General features: G+C 39.1%; 1 protein-coding gene across 1 annotated transcript; it reads right to left on the bottom strand.

The window, feature by feature from the left end:
- Positions 1-1,051: 1,051 nt before the first annotated feature.
- Positions 1,052-3,978, bottom strand: LOC139104794 (uncharacterized). Its single transcript, XM_070660504.1, has one exon. The coding sequence runs from the start codon at positions 3,775-3,777 to the stop codon at positions 2,218-2,220; it is 1,560 nt and encodes a 519-aa protein (XP_070516605.1). The 5' UTR covers positions 3,778-3,978; the 3' UTR covers positions 1,052-2,217.
- Positions 3,979-16,819: the final 12,841 nt, after the last annotated feature.

Here is a 16,819-nt window from a genome sequence, read left to right as displayed (position 1 = left end):
AATATCTCTTTTTTTCGACACTTCACATTTTTTTTTTATTTTATTCTATTGATTATTACGTAAATGAATCCTTTTGAATAAATATATATATATATATATATATGATTATGTTTTCGGATATGTATATTTAACATAATTTATTTTAAGTAATTTTTAGGGAAAGATTTTTTTTTTTATTTTATTTTGTAAGGTAACTACAGGGTAGGTTTTTATTTTTATTTTATTCCTTGCATGTGTTCAGTTAGTTTGCATGTGACGTGAAGGTTGGGACTTTCTCTTGTTGGAAAGAGTTTTGAATGGTTCGATTTATGATTTCGAACATTCCTGGACCATCTTAGCTCGAGGGAGACCGTGCAGTATCTTTATTACTTACACGTTTGAATCTCGTTCCTCAATAGGTCCTTCAGGTACCTCGGTCAATTTTGTCAAACATGTGGAGGATAATTTTATTTATTCGTCCATAACCTTCTTGTAGCATTCCGCCGGCACGCGTCTGTTTCCCACCACTCTCCTTGAGTGGCGGTATTATTCCCTTTCTTTCCCCCTGCAGTCCCTTATGTTATTTTCAAAAATAATTTTTTTTTTCAACTAGTCTATTTATTTTACGTCATTATATATATATATATATTTATATATGTGTACAATATACTTATTATTATTTTATTTTATTTTCAAATATTTTATACTTAAGATTATTTGAAAAAGATTGATGCTTCTTAAAGGAAAGTAAGAGATACAGGAAAAGAGAAATAAAAGAAATTAAAAATTTTACAATTCTAAGGAATGCTTATATATTTTTTTTAAAAAAAAAAAAAAAAAGAAATATTTGTATATTTATAATGATTAAACAGATACATAATTATTGTATAGTTCGCTTTTCTTGCTATATTTTTTTTATTTTTTTTTTTTATATATATATATAAATGATTATTATATGCCTAATATTAAAATCCTTAACTTACTACTGAGTAACTTACTATTGTATGTATATGCGTTTATTTTGACTTACAATTATGTGTATATATGATTTAATAATGGTAGTACTAAAGGGGTTAATAGTGACTTAAAATTAGATTTGCCCCGCCATTCTTAGCCGGCGCAGGCTGACCAGTTGCTCAACATTGTTGGGCCCGGATTTATAGTTTAAAACCACTCCGGGGCTCTTGTACGCGACCCCGATGTGTTCGAGCGCGCTTGCCAGGTCTCGGTACTGGAAGTCGCTCTTGCCCTGGAGGGAGAATTTCACTTCTGCAAACTCTCCCCAGGATGGCCGGATTATCCGGATTTCGCCCCATTGCTTTTCTAATAGGGCCCTAACAAGGGCAGTGTCCCGCTCGGTCCATCCGGAGGGGTTCGTGGGCCTGATACCATACGTCCCGCATGGTACGGCTTGCCACGGCTGCTCCATAAATCTTTCTTCTAGGCGGCAGCAATCAAATTTTCGCCGGTGAATTTTTCGCCCCCAATCTCGTAGGTGGATCGTGACGTCAGTATGCGAGGTCACTTCCGTCACGATCCCCCTCTGCCACCGTCTTTTCTCTCTAACAGCAACTGTCGTCCCCACCTTGACGCAATCCGGCGCCAGCGTTAAGTTCTTTCCTATACGATTCATTCGAATCGATAGGTATTGGAGGAGCTCGTTCAGCTCCTCTTCTCCATTTTTTATCTTCACCCAAAAAAGGGTTGGCGACTCCACCTCCAACACCTGCACTACTAGCGGGGAGCGAGTCAGTTGATGGGTGTCAATATAAGAAATGGTTGCCATTTTTAGTTTTCCTTCTTCTTTCTTCTTACTCCCCTTTTTCTTCTTTCTTACTTCTTTCTTCTTATTCTAAAACAAAAGATTTCTTTAATAATAAAGAAAGAAAAATATTCTAATTTTTTTTTATTTTAAAGATCCTATGGACATGAATTATATATATAAAAGAAATGAAAGTCTGTTGCGTGTACGGAAATACACGAAGTAAATGCGGCCGTAAAGAAAAAATCTGTTGCATGTATGGAATTACATGTATTATGATCAAATTGAAGTTTTTATTGTCGTAGTTGTAGAGAATAAGTTGCATTCTCTCGGGCTGGAAGAAGAGGATAATGTCGTTCCTGTTTTTCCTCATGATTCATTTCAGGTTCTTCAATAGGAGGCAATTCATTTTTTTGTTGTTTTTCAATCTCTGGCTCAGGCATTTTCGGTGCGCTTGGTTTTTCATATTTTTGTCTCTATTCTCCTAAGTGTAATAATAGTTGTGTTAGTGAGTCCCAGATGGCTCCGATTAAATACAGAGACCATCCGTATACCGTATGCAGCGCGTACCCATGAACGAGAGTGTCGAGAATTAATTTAACTCCGCGAATGCACAGGAATATTCCTAGCATTCCGGCGCTGATATTTCCGAAAACCAAAAATTTACTCCACATTTTATTCCATGCGGAGGTTGCTACTTTCTCTATTGATGCCTCGTCCATGAGATTAGAAATTAATCCTCCATGTATCGTTGTAGGTTCTCCCATTACTCCCCTTGCTACTGTATTAAGTAGCGCAGGTCGTTCTGCGGGGAACATTATGTGATCTCTTAGATGTTCGAGATCTTTTTCGCTGTAAATTCCGCTGGCTGCAAGTGATCCTGGATTTGTATAATGCCATGTTGGTTTAGTCATAGGCTTTATTGTGGTGGGGGGTAAGGTTCGTTCCGGTGTGGGTATCATTCGATACCATCCGTCGTTTAAGAAATACATAGGAGGTATTACTCTATTGCATGAGATTTGAGTTCCGGTTCTGGTTAATATATGAGTTCGTGGTGATAAGAAATATGTCTCGTTATTTTTAAGTACTGGCAATTCGGAATAACATTCTTTTATATGTTGAATTTTTACATCAACAGGTGTACATTTTATTATGTGTACAACTTCTCCGGAAATAACGGCCATATATCCAGGCCCTTTCATTATTTGATATGCAAATTCGTCAGGTGAATTTACTGCGATACTTAATGCATTTTTCAATACTTGTTGTTCTAAATTGCAGCGTTGTTTTAGTACATCTCGATATAATGAATTCATTTGCGAGCGGATATGTTTTTCTACGTATACAAATTTTGAGTTTACATAAGTAAATATGTCTAAATTTTCGACGGATAATGGTCGCTTTTGTGCAAATGAATCTCCTTTCGTGGTTTCCAAAATTAATAATTTAGGATGCTCGGTTTTTGTCAAAGTATATCCACATAACGGTTCTTCTCCTGTCTTGGTTAATGCGAATGTTATATCATGCGTAGATAATGAATATACTACTTGCGGTTTTTCGTAGAGTGTATCGAGCATTCGGTTTGCATATCCTTCATATAAAATATCGTAGTTATTAAATTTGCAATAATCGGTCGGTAATGTTTGCCAGAATGTGTAACCCCCATCGATATCGATGCAATTATTATCTGTATAAGTACATACAGTTCCTGATCTTAGGCGAATCTGATTCGCCTCCAAATTGACAGTAGCTTGATGAGTAATTAAAGTAATTGTTATTATGGCTTGTACAACAACATTGTCCCAGCTTCCGTAAGGGTCCGAATAATAACTGCCGGAACAATGTCCGTCGGTACTTGCAGTTCCTGCAAGCGTAATTGGTCGCATTATCGTTTGATTTACTTTTAATCCGTAAACGTGATTATATGTTGAGAATGAGAATGATCCCGTTGCGTGCATCTTTTTGCATTGATCGACTGTAGTCTCGAAAATATATTCGGCTTGCCCGTTGGCTACTGTTGAAATATGTGAGTGCATTCCGCAATGGTATACATTTCGATTTATTGAAACTTTACACTGTATTACAGGTATTCCCTCGAATTTAGATAATTGCAGCAGTTGTATGTAGGTTCGGTCTACCTGAGGCTGTGTTAACGGTATATTACAGTTTTCAACGTCCAGTAACGATAAGGTTGTGATATTTAAATTCGCCGATCCACAATCATAACCGATTATCCCGTATGTTTTTTTAGTAATATATGCTAAGATGACCGTGACAACAATCCATTTAAATCTCGAATCCATCTGAAAATATAATATTTTTTTATTCTCATCCGTTCGGTTTTATATATGATACTCGGAGTCTGTTTGGATGTACTACTTTCGTATTTTTCTTAATTCTTATTCTCACGTTGTTTTTATTTAAGATTTCTAAAACTTCGTGGGGCCCTGTATATTGATTGCCAAATTTTCCTGGCTTTGGCCCTTTTAATAAAAATACATAGTCGCCGGGTTTAAAAATTTTCGGATTTATCTTCTTGTCGTAATGTTTTTTAGATTTTTCTTTTGCCTCAGTTACATTTCTGAAGGCATTAACTTGCAAATTATGGAGTTGTGTAACTAAACTTATCAAATAATCATCGTAATTGGCTAATTTTTCCTCCGGACCGAGTGGTTCGTCCGTCGGTACTCTGGCTATTTTCCCGAATACTAGTTCGTATGGTGTATGTCTTGTTGCTTCATGTACGCAAGTATTATAGTTGAACATGGCGAGTCCGACCCATTTGTCCCATTCCTTTTGTTCATTGGCGTATTGCTTTAAATATTCGCCAAGAGCGTGGTGAGACCTCTCTAACGAGCCGTTTGATTGCGGGTGAAATGCTGTGGTTCGGAATTTTCGTATTCTAAATATTTTCGCCACTTTCTTGATTAATTCACTCACGAAATTCCTCCCTTGATCGGTTAAAATTGCCTTTGGGGCGCCTAATACACAGATAAATCTGTCTACAAATACTTCGGCGATTGTTTCGGATGTCTGATTTTGTAATGGTACGCCCATGCAGAATTTTGTCAGCTGGTCTTGCATGGTCAGAATATATTCATTTCCTCTGTCTGTTCTTGGCAGAGGCCCTACAATGTCCATGGCAATTTTGTCAAAAGATGCTCCTGGTGTGTCAGTTATTAGCATGGGTTGTTTGGTTTTTACCCTGACTAATTTTTTTAACTGACACTGTAGACATTGCTGAATATATAATTGAACTTCTTGTTTTAAATTTTCCCAGTAGTATTTATGTTTAATTCTATTATATGTTTTATTTACTCCGCGATGTCCCCCCGTTGGTGAACAATGCATTTCTCCGATTATTGACGATCGGAGATCTCTAGGAGGATATTTTATTGCTCCGTTGCAAATTTTTATTTTCGTAGGTGAGTTTAAGAAAATTATATGTAGCAAGTTTTTAATTTCGCCCCAAGGTACATTGTTTATTAGATCAGTTTTCGCAATACTAACTGTTTGCAAATTTAATTCGTCGGAGATTATTCGCAAATTTTTTATGGCTGTAGATATGTATCGCAAAGTTAAAGTTGGTCCTTCCCGGACTCCTTCGCTGATTGGTAAAATAATATGATAATATTTCTTGTATTTAATCGGTTGCGCTTCCCCTAAGGCAAGCGTTTTAATTTTCGGTAATTCATTCCTCTCAAATAATTTTTGTGAACCAGAATCCAAAGGATTTCCTTCAATGTCAGTGAAGTATGTGATATTATCTTTCCGCAAGAATAATAAGTCGCGTGTTTCAATTATGTTGTTAGGTATATCTTGAATATCTGTAATGTTACGTCAGGAGGATTAATTTCTATTTAATTAATCAATTGGAAGGAATTCCTCGGAATGGTCTGTGCTGGTAGGGTAGGGAGGTGACGTACCACCGAATTTATGTGAGATTCGAAATTCGAATCTACACGTTTTACGCGCAGAATACTTTTCGGATTTCAAATGAGCGCGTAAGTGGTTCTTTTTAGAGAAAGGAAATGAATCCTTATTCTCTGGGATAGAACCGGGCGTGATTGATCGCTTAGGCAGGATAGTTTAGGGTAATAATTAAATAATTAGTCCACGATTTTAATAACACTAATTAACAATTTAATTAAAAATAAATGACTCTAATTACAAAAATCGAAAATAATCTATAGATGGCGAATAGGCAATTCAAAAACTCATACAGTGCATTTAAAATATAAAAATAGCGTAAAAGTTTTTATTTTACAAATCAAATAATACGAGAATGGTAATGTACGGATGAGTAAATATAATTTTAACATTTCGGTGTTGAGAACTTTACAATATTTAAATGAGTGTAAGGGTGTGCATGTGTGTGTGTATATGTGTGTTAATCTATTGTGACCTCTTCGATTTCCACCACCCTCGCGGTGGATCTCGGGAAAACGAGGTCAATTAATCGCATCGGAGCCAGGAAGGGAAATTCCACCCCGGGATAATAAATAAAGAAATGAGAATCAGGATCAGACCGAGCTGCCTGAATCCTGATCTCTTCTGGTTCGAAGTGGTCAGGGCCGATGGAGAAGGCCCTTTCCGGGACAGGATCTGTCCACGGAGTACAGGCCCTGCGGAGGAGCTCCAGGAGAGGATCTATAACCTCTCTCGGTTCTGGATGCTCCTCGAGGATCTCTATACTCGGGACCGGAGATGGAGGTTGATCGGGGAAGTCTACTCCTGGGAGAGAGATTGAGTCATCCTCACCCAGAGAGTCGGCTTCCTCAGGTTCGAAGGGAAAAGGAGGTGGTGAAAGAGGAGTGGAGCAGACTCTTGGCTCATCTCCGGGAAACCGTGGCTCGGAGATGAGGGAAGAATTCGGAGTATAAGAAGGAGTCGTGGGGCGGAATAATTCCGTTTCAGGCTCCGTGGACTGAGACGAAAGATCTCGGTCGTCGGAAGGATTCGCAACTAACTCCTCTTCTTCTGGGAAATAGCCGTATAACGGCTCCGGATCGCCGCGGATAGGAGATGGTGGCGGTGGGCCTGGACGAGGAGACCAAGGTCTCTCCTCGTTGCGCGCGGGAGACACAAATACTTCCTCACTCGGTGCCGCCGCGAGAAGATATTGTACGAAGAAGCGGCGGACTAATTCTCTCAGATTTTTGATCTGTTTATTCCGCCGCGCTCGACTCTTCCTCAACGTTTTCTTATTTTGGGATTCCACTAAAATCATTAATTGATTTTAATTAAATCAGAATTGAATTTTTATGAATGTTTAATAACAATGGAGGGAAGGAGATTCGTCATCGACGAATTCCGAAAGTCTCGATCCGGCCATGAAAGATTCCGCATAATCTATCTTTGGCGAGAGCCGCTTCCCGATTCTTTAGCTGAGAACAGTCGCCAAAGTTCCAGCGATATTTCGCGGAGTTGACCACAGAAAATCGCTAGGTTTTCGACAGCATGTCTCAACCGGTGTTCGGGAGCAGATATTCTCACACATTTAACAGATCACGGGATCAATCAGCACAAAATCAAAACCGCGGATCTTCAACTCGGACATTTCTTTCTCTCAGACAACATTTGAAAACAATTAATCAAGATGACTACATTTAGTGGAATCGTGTGTTTCGCCCAAGTACATATTAAATCGTAGGGACTTACTTTTAGGAGATCTTCAACTGCTTCCTCGATAGGTTTGGATTGACTTGCACACTCAAAGCACTCACGATAGATTTAAGTAAACTGATTCGGCTTGTGGCTGAGATACAAGAGAGCGTGCTCAGCCTGAGCACAAGATTTTATAAGCTCGGAAAAGGGGAGGACTCTTCCCGAATTTTCATTTTTCTGAGATTCTAATCTCTCATTCGCAGAGCTTATTCCTCCACTTTTCCTATCTCAAAATTATTGGGCACTCGCACTTCGTCCCTTCTCTATTTTAAGTTTTCGCCCTTAGTTTCTAGATTTTGGTGAGGAGTTCCCGAAGTCCATTGGTTTTAAGGAAGTAATGTGCCTACGAAGCACCCCCGCTTCAACGAGTTACCCCTTCCGAGCCTTCCAGAATTTTTCTATCATTTCCATCGAGAGATGGTTAGGTAACTCTTACATTCCATATGACGTATGGGTACCCGGCTTTATTGCCTTTGCCTGCGTCACATACTCCGGTAATTTCGGGTCGCTCGCGCCCTTGGTTTTTCTAAAGCTCGGGATCGGTACGCAATTACAATTTTTAAAAGAAAGTTATTTTTCCTTTCCTATGACGGACAGGTTATCAAAGTTGAAATATTTATGAGCTCTTAAATTCTGATTTTTTGTATTATGTCTAGACAAATTCTTTGTCTGACATCCTGTTGGCGCCCGTTCGCAATTTGTTACATGTTTTTTTATGCTTCCACGCAACAAATTGTCCCGGAATATGTGAACGTCTATTGAATTTATTTTCTGAAGGACTCTGAAATTCCTTTTTTTTATATTACAATGGACTACGGTCTACCTTCCCCTTAACTAAGATTTTAATATACGTCGAAAAAAAGAGACGCGGAGTCGGAGACGTAACAGTAACAACGGGTAAATTTCTATTTTCCTCTGTCTCACTCTCATCTTCACTTCCACTGTCGCTCTCTCTTTCCTTGTCAGATTCATCTACCTGCTTATCCTCCTTTTTGATTTCCTTGTCTTCTAATAGTTCTGTCCTTGCCTTTTTTGCTGTAAGGCTTCGTGTTTGTATTCGGTGTTCTTCTGGTGGTTCATGAATTAATGCTTTTTCCACAATCTCCTGTGATGGTTCATTTAATTCCTGTTCCGTAAAAGGTATTGAATCATTTTTGCTTATTTCATTTTTATTAATTTCCTTTTCTATTTCTTCCTCATCAGATAAATATAATTTGTAATCGTCGTCTTCTTCACTGTCATTATCGGATTCTTCTAGCATTTGTGCGATTAATTCAGCATCTTTAGGATCGTTCGGATTTAATTTTTTCGTAGGCTTAATTATGTTGCATTGTTTTTCTTCTACAGGATTTCTTGACAATGCATCTGCGTTTACATTCGTTTTTCCTGCCTTGTATCCTACATCGTAGTCATACTCGGCTAATTTTAATCGCCACCGTAATATGCGCATGTTTGCATCTTGCGCATTTTTGAACCAAAGCAATGGTTTATGATCCGTGACTAAAGTAAATTTCCGACCGTATAGGTATGGTCGAAAATGTTTCACACAATAGACTATTGCTAGTGCTTCTTTTTCGTACGTGTCGTATTTTACTTCGTTCTCCGTCAATGTTCGTGATGCATATGCCACGGGTTGATCTTTGTTTATTATTCCCTGTGACAAAATTCCTCCTACAGCTATTCCTGAGGCGTCCGTAGTTAAGATGAACGGTTGTGAAAAATCCGGATATTGTAATACGGGTTCCTCACATAATTTCTGCTTCAGCGATTCGAATGCTTCCTCTTGATTTGAAGTCCATTCAAATGCTGTATCATTTTTTAATAATGCGGTTAATGGTTTAGCCAGTTTTGAGAAATTAGGTATGAACCTGCGGTAATATCCCGCCAAACCCAGAAATTGTTTAATGTTCTTGGGCGTTTTTGGTCGCGGAAATGATTTGACGGCTTCCAGCTTTTTCGGATCTGGCGTTACGCCGTCCTTGCTAATTACATGACCGAGATAAGTTACTTTTGATTTCAAAAATTCACACTTATCCGGCTGTAATTTCAGATTCGCCTCTCGCAACCGCTGTATTAATTGATTGAATTTTCGTTCGTGTTCTTCTAATGTTTTTGCATATATGACTATATCGTCCATATATACAAATAATTCTCGGCCCTGCAATCCCATTAACACAAGATCCATTAACCTCTGGAAAGTGGCAGGTGCGTTTTTTAATCCGAAGGGCATTCTTTCGAACTCGTAATGCCCGAACGGAGTTGTGAAAGCCGTTTTATGGCTGTCCTTCGGATCCATTTTTATTTGATGGAATCCGGAAGCTAGATCACAGACGGAAAAATATTTAGCGCCGCCTAATTGATCTAGTATGTCAACAATGTTTGGTAATGGATAAGCGTCTCCGATTGTCTTCTCATTGAGGCTTCTAAAATCCAGCACCATTCTCCATCGTTCATTTCCTTGTGAATCGTCCTTCTTTGGCACGATCCATATGGGCGTATTGTACGGTGACTGCGAAGGTTTTACTATTCCTCCTTTCAACAGTTCGTCCACTTGTTTATTTATTTCCTCTTTATGTTTTTGTGGAAAGCGATACTGCCGGGTGTTAATAGGTTGGTCATCCGTTGTGGGTATTTGGTGTTGCAGTACCTGAGTGAAGGTCAGCTTCTCTCCGGGTATGTGAAATCTATCCTGGCTCTCTTTAATGAGATTTGTTACGTTCTCTTTTTCGGTGGCGCTTACATGTTCTAAGCGTAATAATTTCATTATCTCGGAAAGGCGCTTATTTTCCTGCTCATTTATTATGGCTAGGCATTGCGCACTAATTTTATCTTTCCTTTTCTCTTTATCCAAACGGGAGATCGTAGATTCTTCTATTATTTGTTGAGACTGTTTTTCCATGGAGGTTGATATTCTTGAAGACGGTTTATTTACTGTTATTTTATTTTTATTATTATTAATTTTACATTTATCATATAAATGCAACTTCTTCGCTATTTCTTCGAAGGTAATGTGAGAGAGAGTATCTTCATTATTTCCGGGTTCTCTGACTCGCGGAAATTTTAATTCTTTCATTATTTTCAATGGATCCATTCTAGAATTACTGGAGGAGGTCAGATCACGTAGTGAGGTTTGGAAATTTCCCTCCTCGTGATTGACAGGAGTTGAATCTTTGGAAATTTTAGATTCTATTTGTGAGGCTTGGAGATTTACCTCTTTATTTATTTTACTTCCCGGCGATGTCTTGGCATCCTTCTCCTGGGTAAGTGAATTTTTATATTTTTCATTTTTGGACGGGGTTTGGAAATTTCCCCCTTTTCCAGATTTATCGTGGTCCCCACCAGGCGATGTCTTTGCATCCTTCTCCTGCGTGGTTAATTTTCTACCAGGCGATGTCTTTGCATCCTTCTCCTGCGTAGTTTTTATTTTGTTTTTCTCTCTCTTTTTAATTTTCTTTTGGATTTGGTCTTCAAGAAGTTTTCCATCGATGAAGTCTTGATGACAGAGATCGCTGCTATCATGATTTTCTTCGTCATAGATTTTCTTGACTTCGGAGTCTCTTGACATTTCAACGGTCTGCCATTCTTTATTACACTTCTCGATGTTTCCTACCTGCATTTCACTTAACGGTAGTAATTGTATTGTAGGTACCTGAACTTCAATAGGTTCGCTCAGTGTACTTATTATGTTTAGATATGCCTTTCCGTCTTTATTGGTGGCGACGGTATCTCCCAGATAAATTCCGTGAACGACTTTCATTCGCGGTACATATCCGACCTCAATCTCTGGGTTTGAAATTCGTACAAAGAATAGAGATTCGCCCTGCGGTGGAACGGTAATTGTTTCAGGAGTAGAAAATGAAATTCTTTCTCCCGATATTTCTAAATGTCCTTCAGCATAGTCTATTCGCGAATTTGTTTGTTTGAAAAAATCATTACCCAATATTCCGGCTTGAGAAATCGGAAAATCTTTTGACACGATGTGAAAAATTACTTGTTTTTTAAATAACGGCATTATTACTCTTCCAAGAGTATACACCGGATAATCATTTATTCCGTTCAATCTTAAAATATTTCCATAATCGATTTTTAATTTATTTGAAATTAAATTTTCTTTAATTATATTCGGGCCTGAACCTGTATCTAACATGAAAGTCGCGTCTTGATTTTGATTGTTTAACTTTACTTGAATCGTGGGTACATGACTATGCCTATCTAAATTTACCGTGACCGGGCGAATTTCGGGCTCTATTCTTTGACTTATTTCCGGAGAGTTACCACTGGGTGTGAGATCCGTCCGGACCCCTGCTGCACACCCATCTTTGAGGGGCCACTGGCGTTTCCCGCACTTATTGCTTCACGCCTTTTGTTATTAGCAATCCTTAATTCGCAATTATCTAACGTGTGCCCTTCCTTTTTACAGTAGCGGCAGTGCTCTACCTCCTTAGAGCCGTTTTGCCTCGCATTATTTCGGCATTCTTTGGCCGAATGACCGAATCCTTCGCATATTTGACACGTTATTCGTGTTTTATGCTCAGTTGTTCTCGATTCCTGCTGTTTCCTCCAACAATTATTTGCGGTGTGCCCCGATTTGTCGCACCATTGACAGATTAATGTTGTTCTGACTTGATTGTTATTGTTACCGTTGCCATTAAATCTGCAATTTCTTGCATTGTGACCGGGTTTATTACAAATTTGACAATTGAATTTATTTTCTTGAATTAAGTTTATAAACCGGCGGTTATTAGTTTCGCGTAACCGACATTTTTCGGCACTATGTCCGCGTTTTTTACAGATTTGACAGATTAAAATCTCGTTTGGGGCATTTAAATGGTTTCCTGTTTGTATCGCTAATTTCCTACAGTTCGAGGCAACATGCCCTTCTTTGAGGCATAACTGGCAAATTTCTCGAGAACGATCTATATTCGATAACTTAGGGGTGGCTGAGACTTTACCGTGTCGTATTTCGGTAATTTCACGTAGCTCTCTTTCTATATTTAGAGCATCATTGACGGTTTCGTGCACATCTAAATCCCTTTTTACTCTTTGTTCTATTTCTGCTTTTAATCCTCGTATAAAACATTTGCATACATCTTTTTCTAAAGTGTTTCTAATTTCAGCTAATTGCTCGTAATCATCAATCATCCTTTTGTGAACGTCCATTATTCTATTTCCCAGAAGTCTCACTCTGTTAGCATACGTGATTACGTCTTCTTCATTTTTTTGATATACCCTGCCCAATTCCCCCTGTAGTTGGTAAACATTTTTATCTTGTCCAAAAATGTTCTCCAAAAATTTGGTTAATTGAGCCACGGTATCAAATTCCATCCCCTGGATCGTTCGTCGAGCTTCGCCTGTTATCCGCGTTCGAATTACTTTTGCGAATTGTTCCTCGGCCTCGGGAGGCAACATATTCTTTGCCTCCTCACATCCTTCCACAAAATAATTTATGGAGATGTTTTTGCCATCAAAGAAGGGAACCGCCTCTACCGCGTATTTTAATGTGGCGAACGGATTTGTATTCGCCATTTTCTTAGGTTCTACTACGGGTTCAACTTTGCTATAATACGCTTGTAGTCGCTTTGGCACCAGGGGTATTCGGGTATCGTCTAATTTAATTGTAGATCCCTCCGTTACCTCGGATATATCAGGCAAAGGAGTAGATACGCTTTCAGTAATGGTTTGTAAAGGAATAGGTTGTTTAGGTTGTGGATTTTTGGACACAGTAGGCGTCGAAGTATGTACCTGAGTTTGTGTCTGTTTTGGTTTAGACGATTGTTCTACCGCAGCTTTATAGTTTTTATCTACTTCTTCCTTATCGGATTTTGCTCTGGTCTCCATTTGCGAAAAACCACGCTCACTATCCCGGACGAGCCCCCAAAAATCGGTAGTATGTTACGTCAGGTTTAGGAATAATTTTAATGGAAGGATTACCGGTTCTCAATGACTAGGAGATGGATCAAAAGCAGGTAAAGGGAAGAGAGAGAGAGACGCAACTACCAATTCTTGCGTGACGCGTGCGAGACAACGTCACGCGTATTAAGCGCTAGGAATGTATTAGAACGAGAAAAGATTTGAATTAGCGCGATTTTTGTTCTTTTGAGGGAAAGAATTTTACTTCTTGTTCCCAGGGAAAGAACCGGAGGTGTTTTTCGCAGTAAATGGAGCTAATGGTTCATTAAAAGAAAATTTCAAAGATCTGTTTTAACGAGATTTAATTTAACATTCTTTATTATTATTATTATTATTATTTTTTTAAAATTGATGTCAAATAGAGATGATACATTTAAAATTTATGATAATGATAAACCCAGAGACTTTAACTAAATTAAATAAACAAAACATCTTTTATATTTTACAAAAGTGCGCGGGAAAAAATAACATAAGAAAAGTTCAAAAGAAAATAGAAATATTTAATCGAGGTCGATCTCGATTATTTCCGAGATCCTGGCAGATGATCTCGGAAACACACGATCAATCAGCCTGATCGGAGCTAAAAAGGGGTGTTCCACCCCGGGATAAAATATGAGGACGTTCTGATCAGGAGATGCCCTGCTGGCCTCTCTCCTGATCTCCTCAGGATCAAAGGAATCAGGGCCTATGGTGAAGGCCCTTTCGGGGACGGGATCCGTCCACGGAGAGCAAGTCCTCCGGAGGAGCTCGAGGAGAGGATCTATGATCGCTCTGGGTTCTTCTTGCCCGCCGAGGAACTCTACGCTCGGGGCGGGGGAGGGGGAAGGCTCTGGGCCGTCAGACTCTTGCCAAAAGACGGTATCGTCATCAGCAATGGAGTCGACCTCCTCAGGCTCCCCAGGATGAGGTATCGGGGACGGAATTGGAGAGGAGCATGCTCTAGGTGCAGCTCCCGGAGAATGAATCGAGATGTCCGGAGAATAGGAAGGAGTCGTAGGGCGGAACTGCTCCAAATCAGGCTCTGACTCGGTCGCATTGACGCTATTTTTCGGCGTATCCGGAGAAGGGGGGAATTCCCTAGGTTCTTCGACGTTCAGAGGAACTTCTTCAGGAGCCGGCGAAGTCGGGGGAGCTGGGGGTTGAGGGGACCACGACCTCTCTCCTCTTCTTCGGGGAGGGTCGGTTCTAATCTCCCCTGGCGCCGCCGCGAATAAATATTGTATAAAGAAGGACCGGATAAGGCCCCTCAGATTCCGAATTTGCCGATTTCGGCGAGCCCGGCTTTTCTTTAGAGTTCTTAAGTTCGATGATTCCACTAAAAGGATTTCATTTTAATGAATTAAATTAATAAATGAATCTTGGAGGAGAATATGGCTGGGCATCACGTCTCACAGCTCCTTTCGGATCTCCCTGCTGCCACCCCAAGTTTCTCTGGTTCCTCAAGCCGAATGGAGCCTTACTCAAGTCAAGGTTTTGATAGTCACCATTTACTGGCGGCATATCGCAACCTCCGACAAAAGGAAGCCCGCTAGATAGGCTGAGGCACCCGAAAAAACGAGAGGATTCGAGGGAGAGATAACGAAATAATTAAGCGTGAGCGGCACCCTGACTATTCCCTCAATTTTCATTTTTTACTTATATAAATATATGAATACAAATCAAATAAAACTATTTAGTGGAACCGTTCAAAGGAAAAAGGGGAATAAATAAATGATAGCACTTACTACTTGTTGTCTTCAAATTCACTCGGATGAGATCTCGAGATGTTTCCTTTATTTCGCCCACACAAGATGATCACAAACACTTAAAGATTTTTGAAACAACTGAGCAACTGAGCAATTTAAATTTTAAGAACAGAATGAATGAGCTTTTTAGAACAGAATTGAGAGCGAGCGTCGTCGGGACGCTCGGTTTTATAAGCTCGGAAAAGGGGAGGACCAGCGCCAGATTCTAAGTCTTATCCGAATTTTGAATTCTATTCGTTAGGCTTATTCCTCCACTTTTCCGTCTTCACAATTATTGGTCGCCTTTCTTAATTTTCTAAGTTTTCGCCCTTAGTTTCTAATTTTTGGTGAGGAGTTCCCGATATCTATTGGTCCAGGAGAAAATGTTTTATGACCTCCCCTCTACATGGTTTTAGCCCTTCCAAGCTTCCAGATAACAGATTCGAAAAAGCTTTAGGTAACCTTTTTTTTACCGGCAGCGTGCAATTGCTGCCTGAGTTTTATAGTTTCCAGCCGCGTATCCCAATTTTTATTATTACAGGCTTTTTGCCTCCTTTTTCTAATCCCTAGGATCCGCGGCGGAATTTGATTTTACTGAATTGTTTTTCTTCCAGAATTTCCCTCGTGTTCCGCCAGACATTTATTATTAGTTTAAGATATTCCGAGCTATTAATGTTTTATGAATATTTTGACAAATCCTTTCGTTTCGATTTTTTTATATTCCACATCTGTTGCACAATTGTTTTTGGTTCCTTCTTTTATTTTATACATCTGGCGATTCAGGATATTCCGTCAGTTAGAATTATTTTTTCTGGAAACTTAGAACCGTCTCCTTTGGTCCCAATACATTCGGTATACCTTTTACTATCTACTTTATCTACCATGTGTCGGAAAAAGGAGATGTGGAGTTACAGGACGTAACAGTACGTTGTTTACTAAATCAGTTTTCGCGATACTAATTGTTTGTAAATTTAATTCTTCGGAGATAGCTCGCAGATTTTTAATAGCTGTGGATACATGTTGCAGAGTTAAAGTTGGTCCTTCCCGGACTCCCTCGCTGATCGGTAAAATAATGTGATAGTATTTTTTATACTTAATTGGTTGTGCTTCGCCTAAGCTTAACGTTCTTATTTTCGGTAATTCGTTTCTTTCAAATAGTTTCTGAGAACCTGAATCTAAAGGGTTTCCCTCGGTGTCTGTAAAATATGTGATATTATCTTTTCGCAGAAATAACAAATCACGTGTTTCGATTATATTGTTAGGTATATCTTGTATGTCGGTGATAACAGGTAAATTTTTACTTTCGTCCGTTTCACTTTCGCTTTCACTTCCGTCGTCACTTTTTCCTCCGTCGGGGTCCTCCTTTTGAATTTCAAGTTCTTCTATTTGTTCATTTTCCTTTTCAATTATATTTTCTTTTAATTTTTCCATTCTTTCCTTCTTTGCCGTTTGGCTTCGTGTCTGGATCCTACGTTCCGTTGGTGGATCATGAATTAATGCCTGTTCCACGATTTCCTGTGATGGCTCTCTTAATTCTTGATCTGTAAAAGATACTGAATCATTTTTGATTGGTATGTTATCTATTTCCTCTTCATCAGACAGATATAATTTATAGTCGTCGTCTTCTTCGCTATCGTTATCTGATTCCTCCAGCATTTGTGCAATTAATTCGGCGTCCTTAGGATTATTCGGATTTAATTTCTTTGCAGGATTAATTATATTACACGGTATTTCTTCTACTGGATTCCTAGACAATGCATCCGCGTTTACATTGGTT

Source organism: Cardiocondyla obscurior, linkage group LG08 (genome assembly GCF_019399895.1).
Source record: "Cardiocondyla obscurior isolate alpha-2009 linkage group LG08, Cobs3.1, whole genome shotgun sequence".
NCBI lineage: Eukaryota > Metazoa > Arthropoda > Insecta > Hymenoptera > Formicidae > Cardiocondyla > Cardiocondyla obscurior.
The sequence above is the reverse complement of the archived record's forward strand: the minus strand, read 5'-3'. Positions and strand labels throughout refer to the sequence as shown.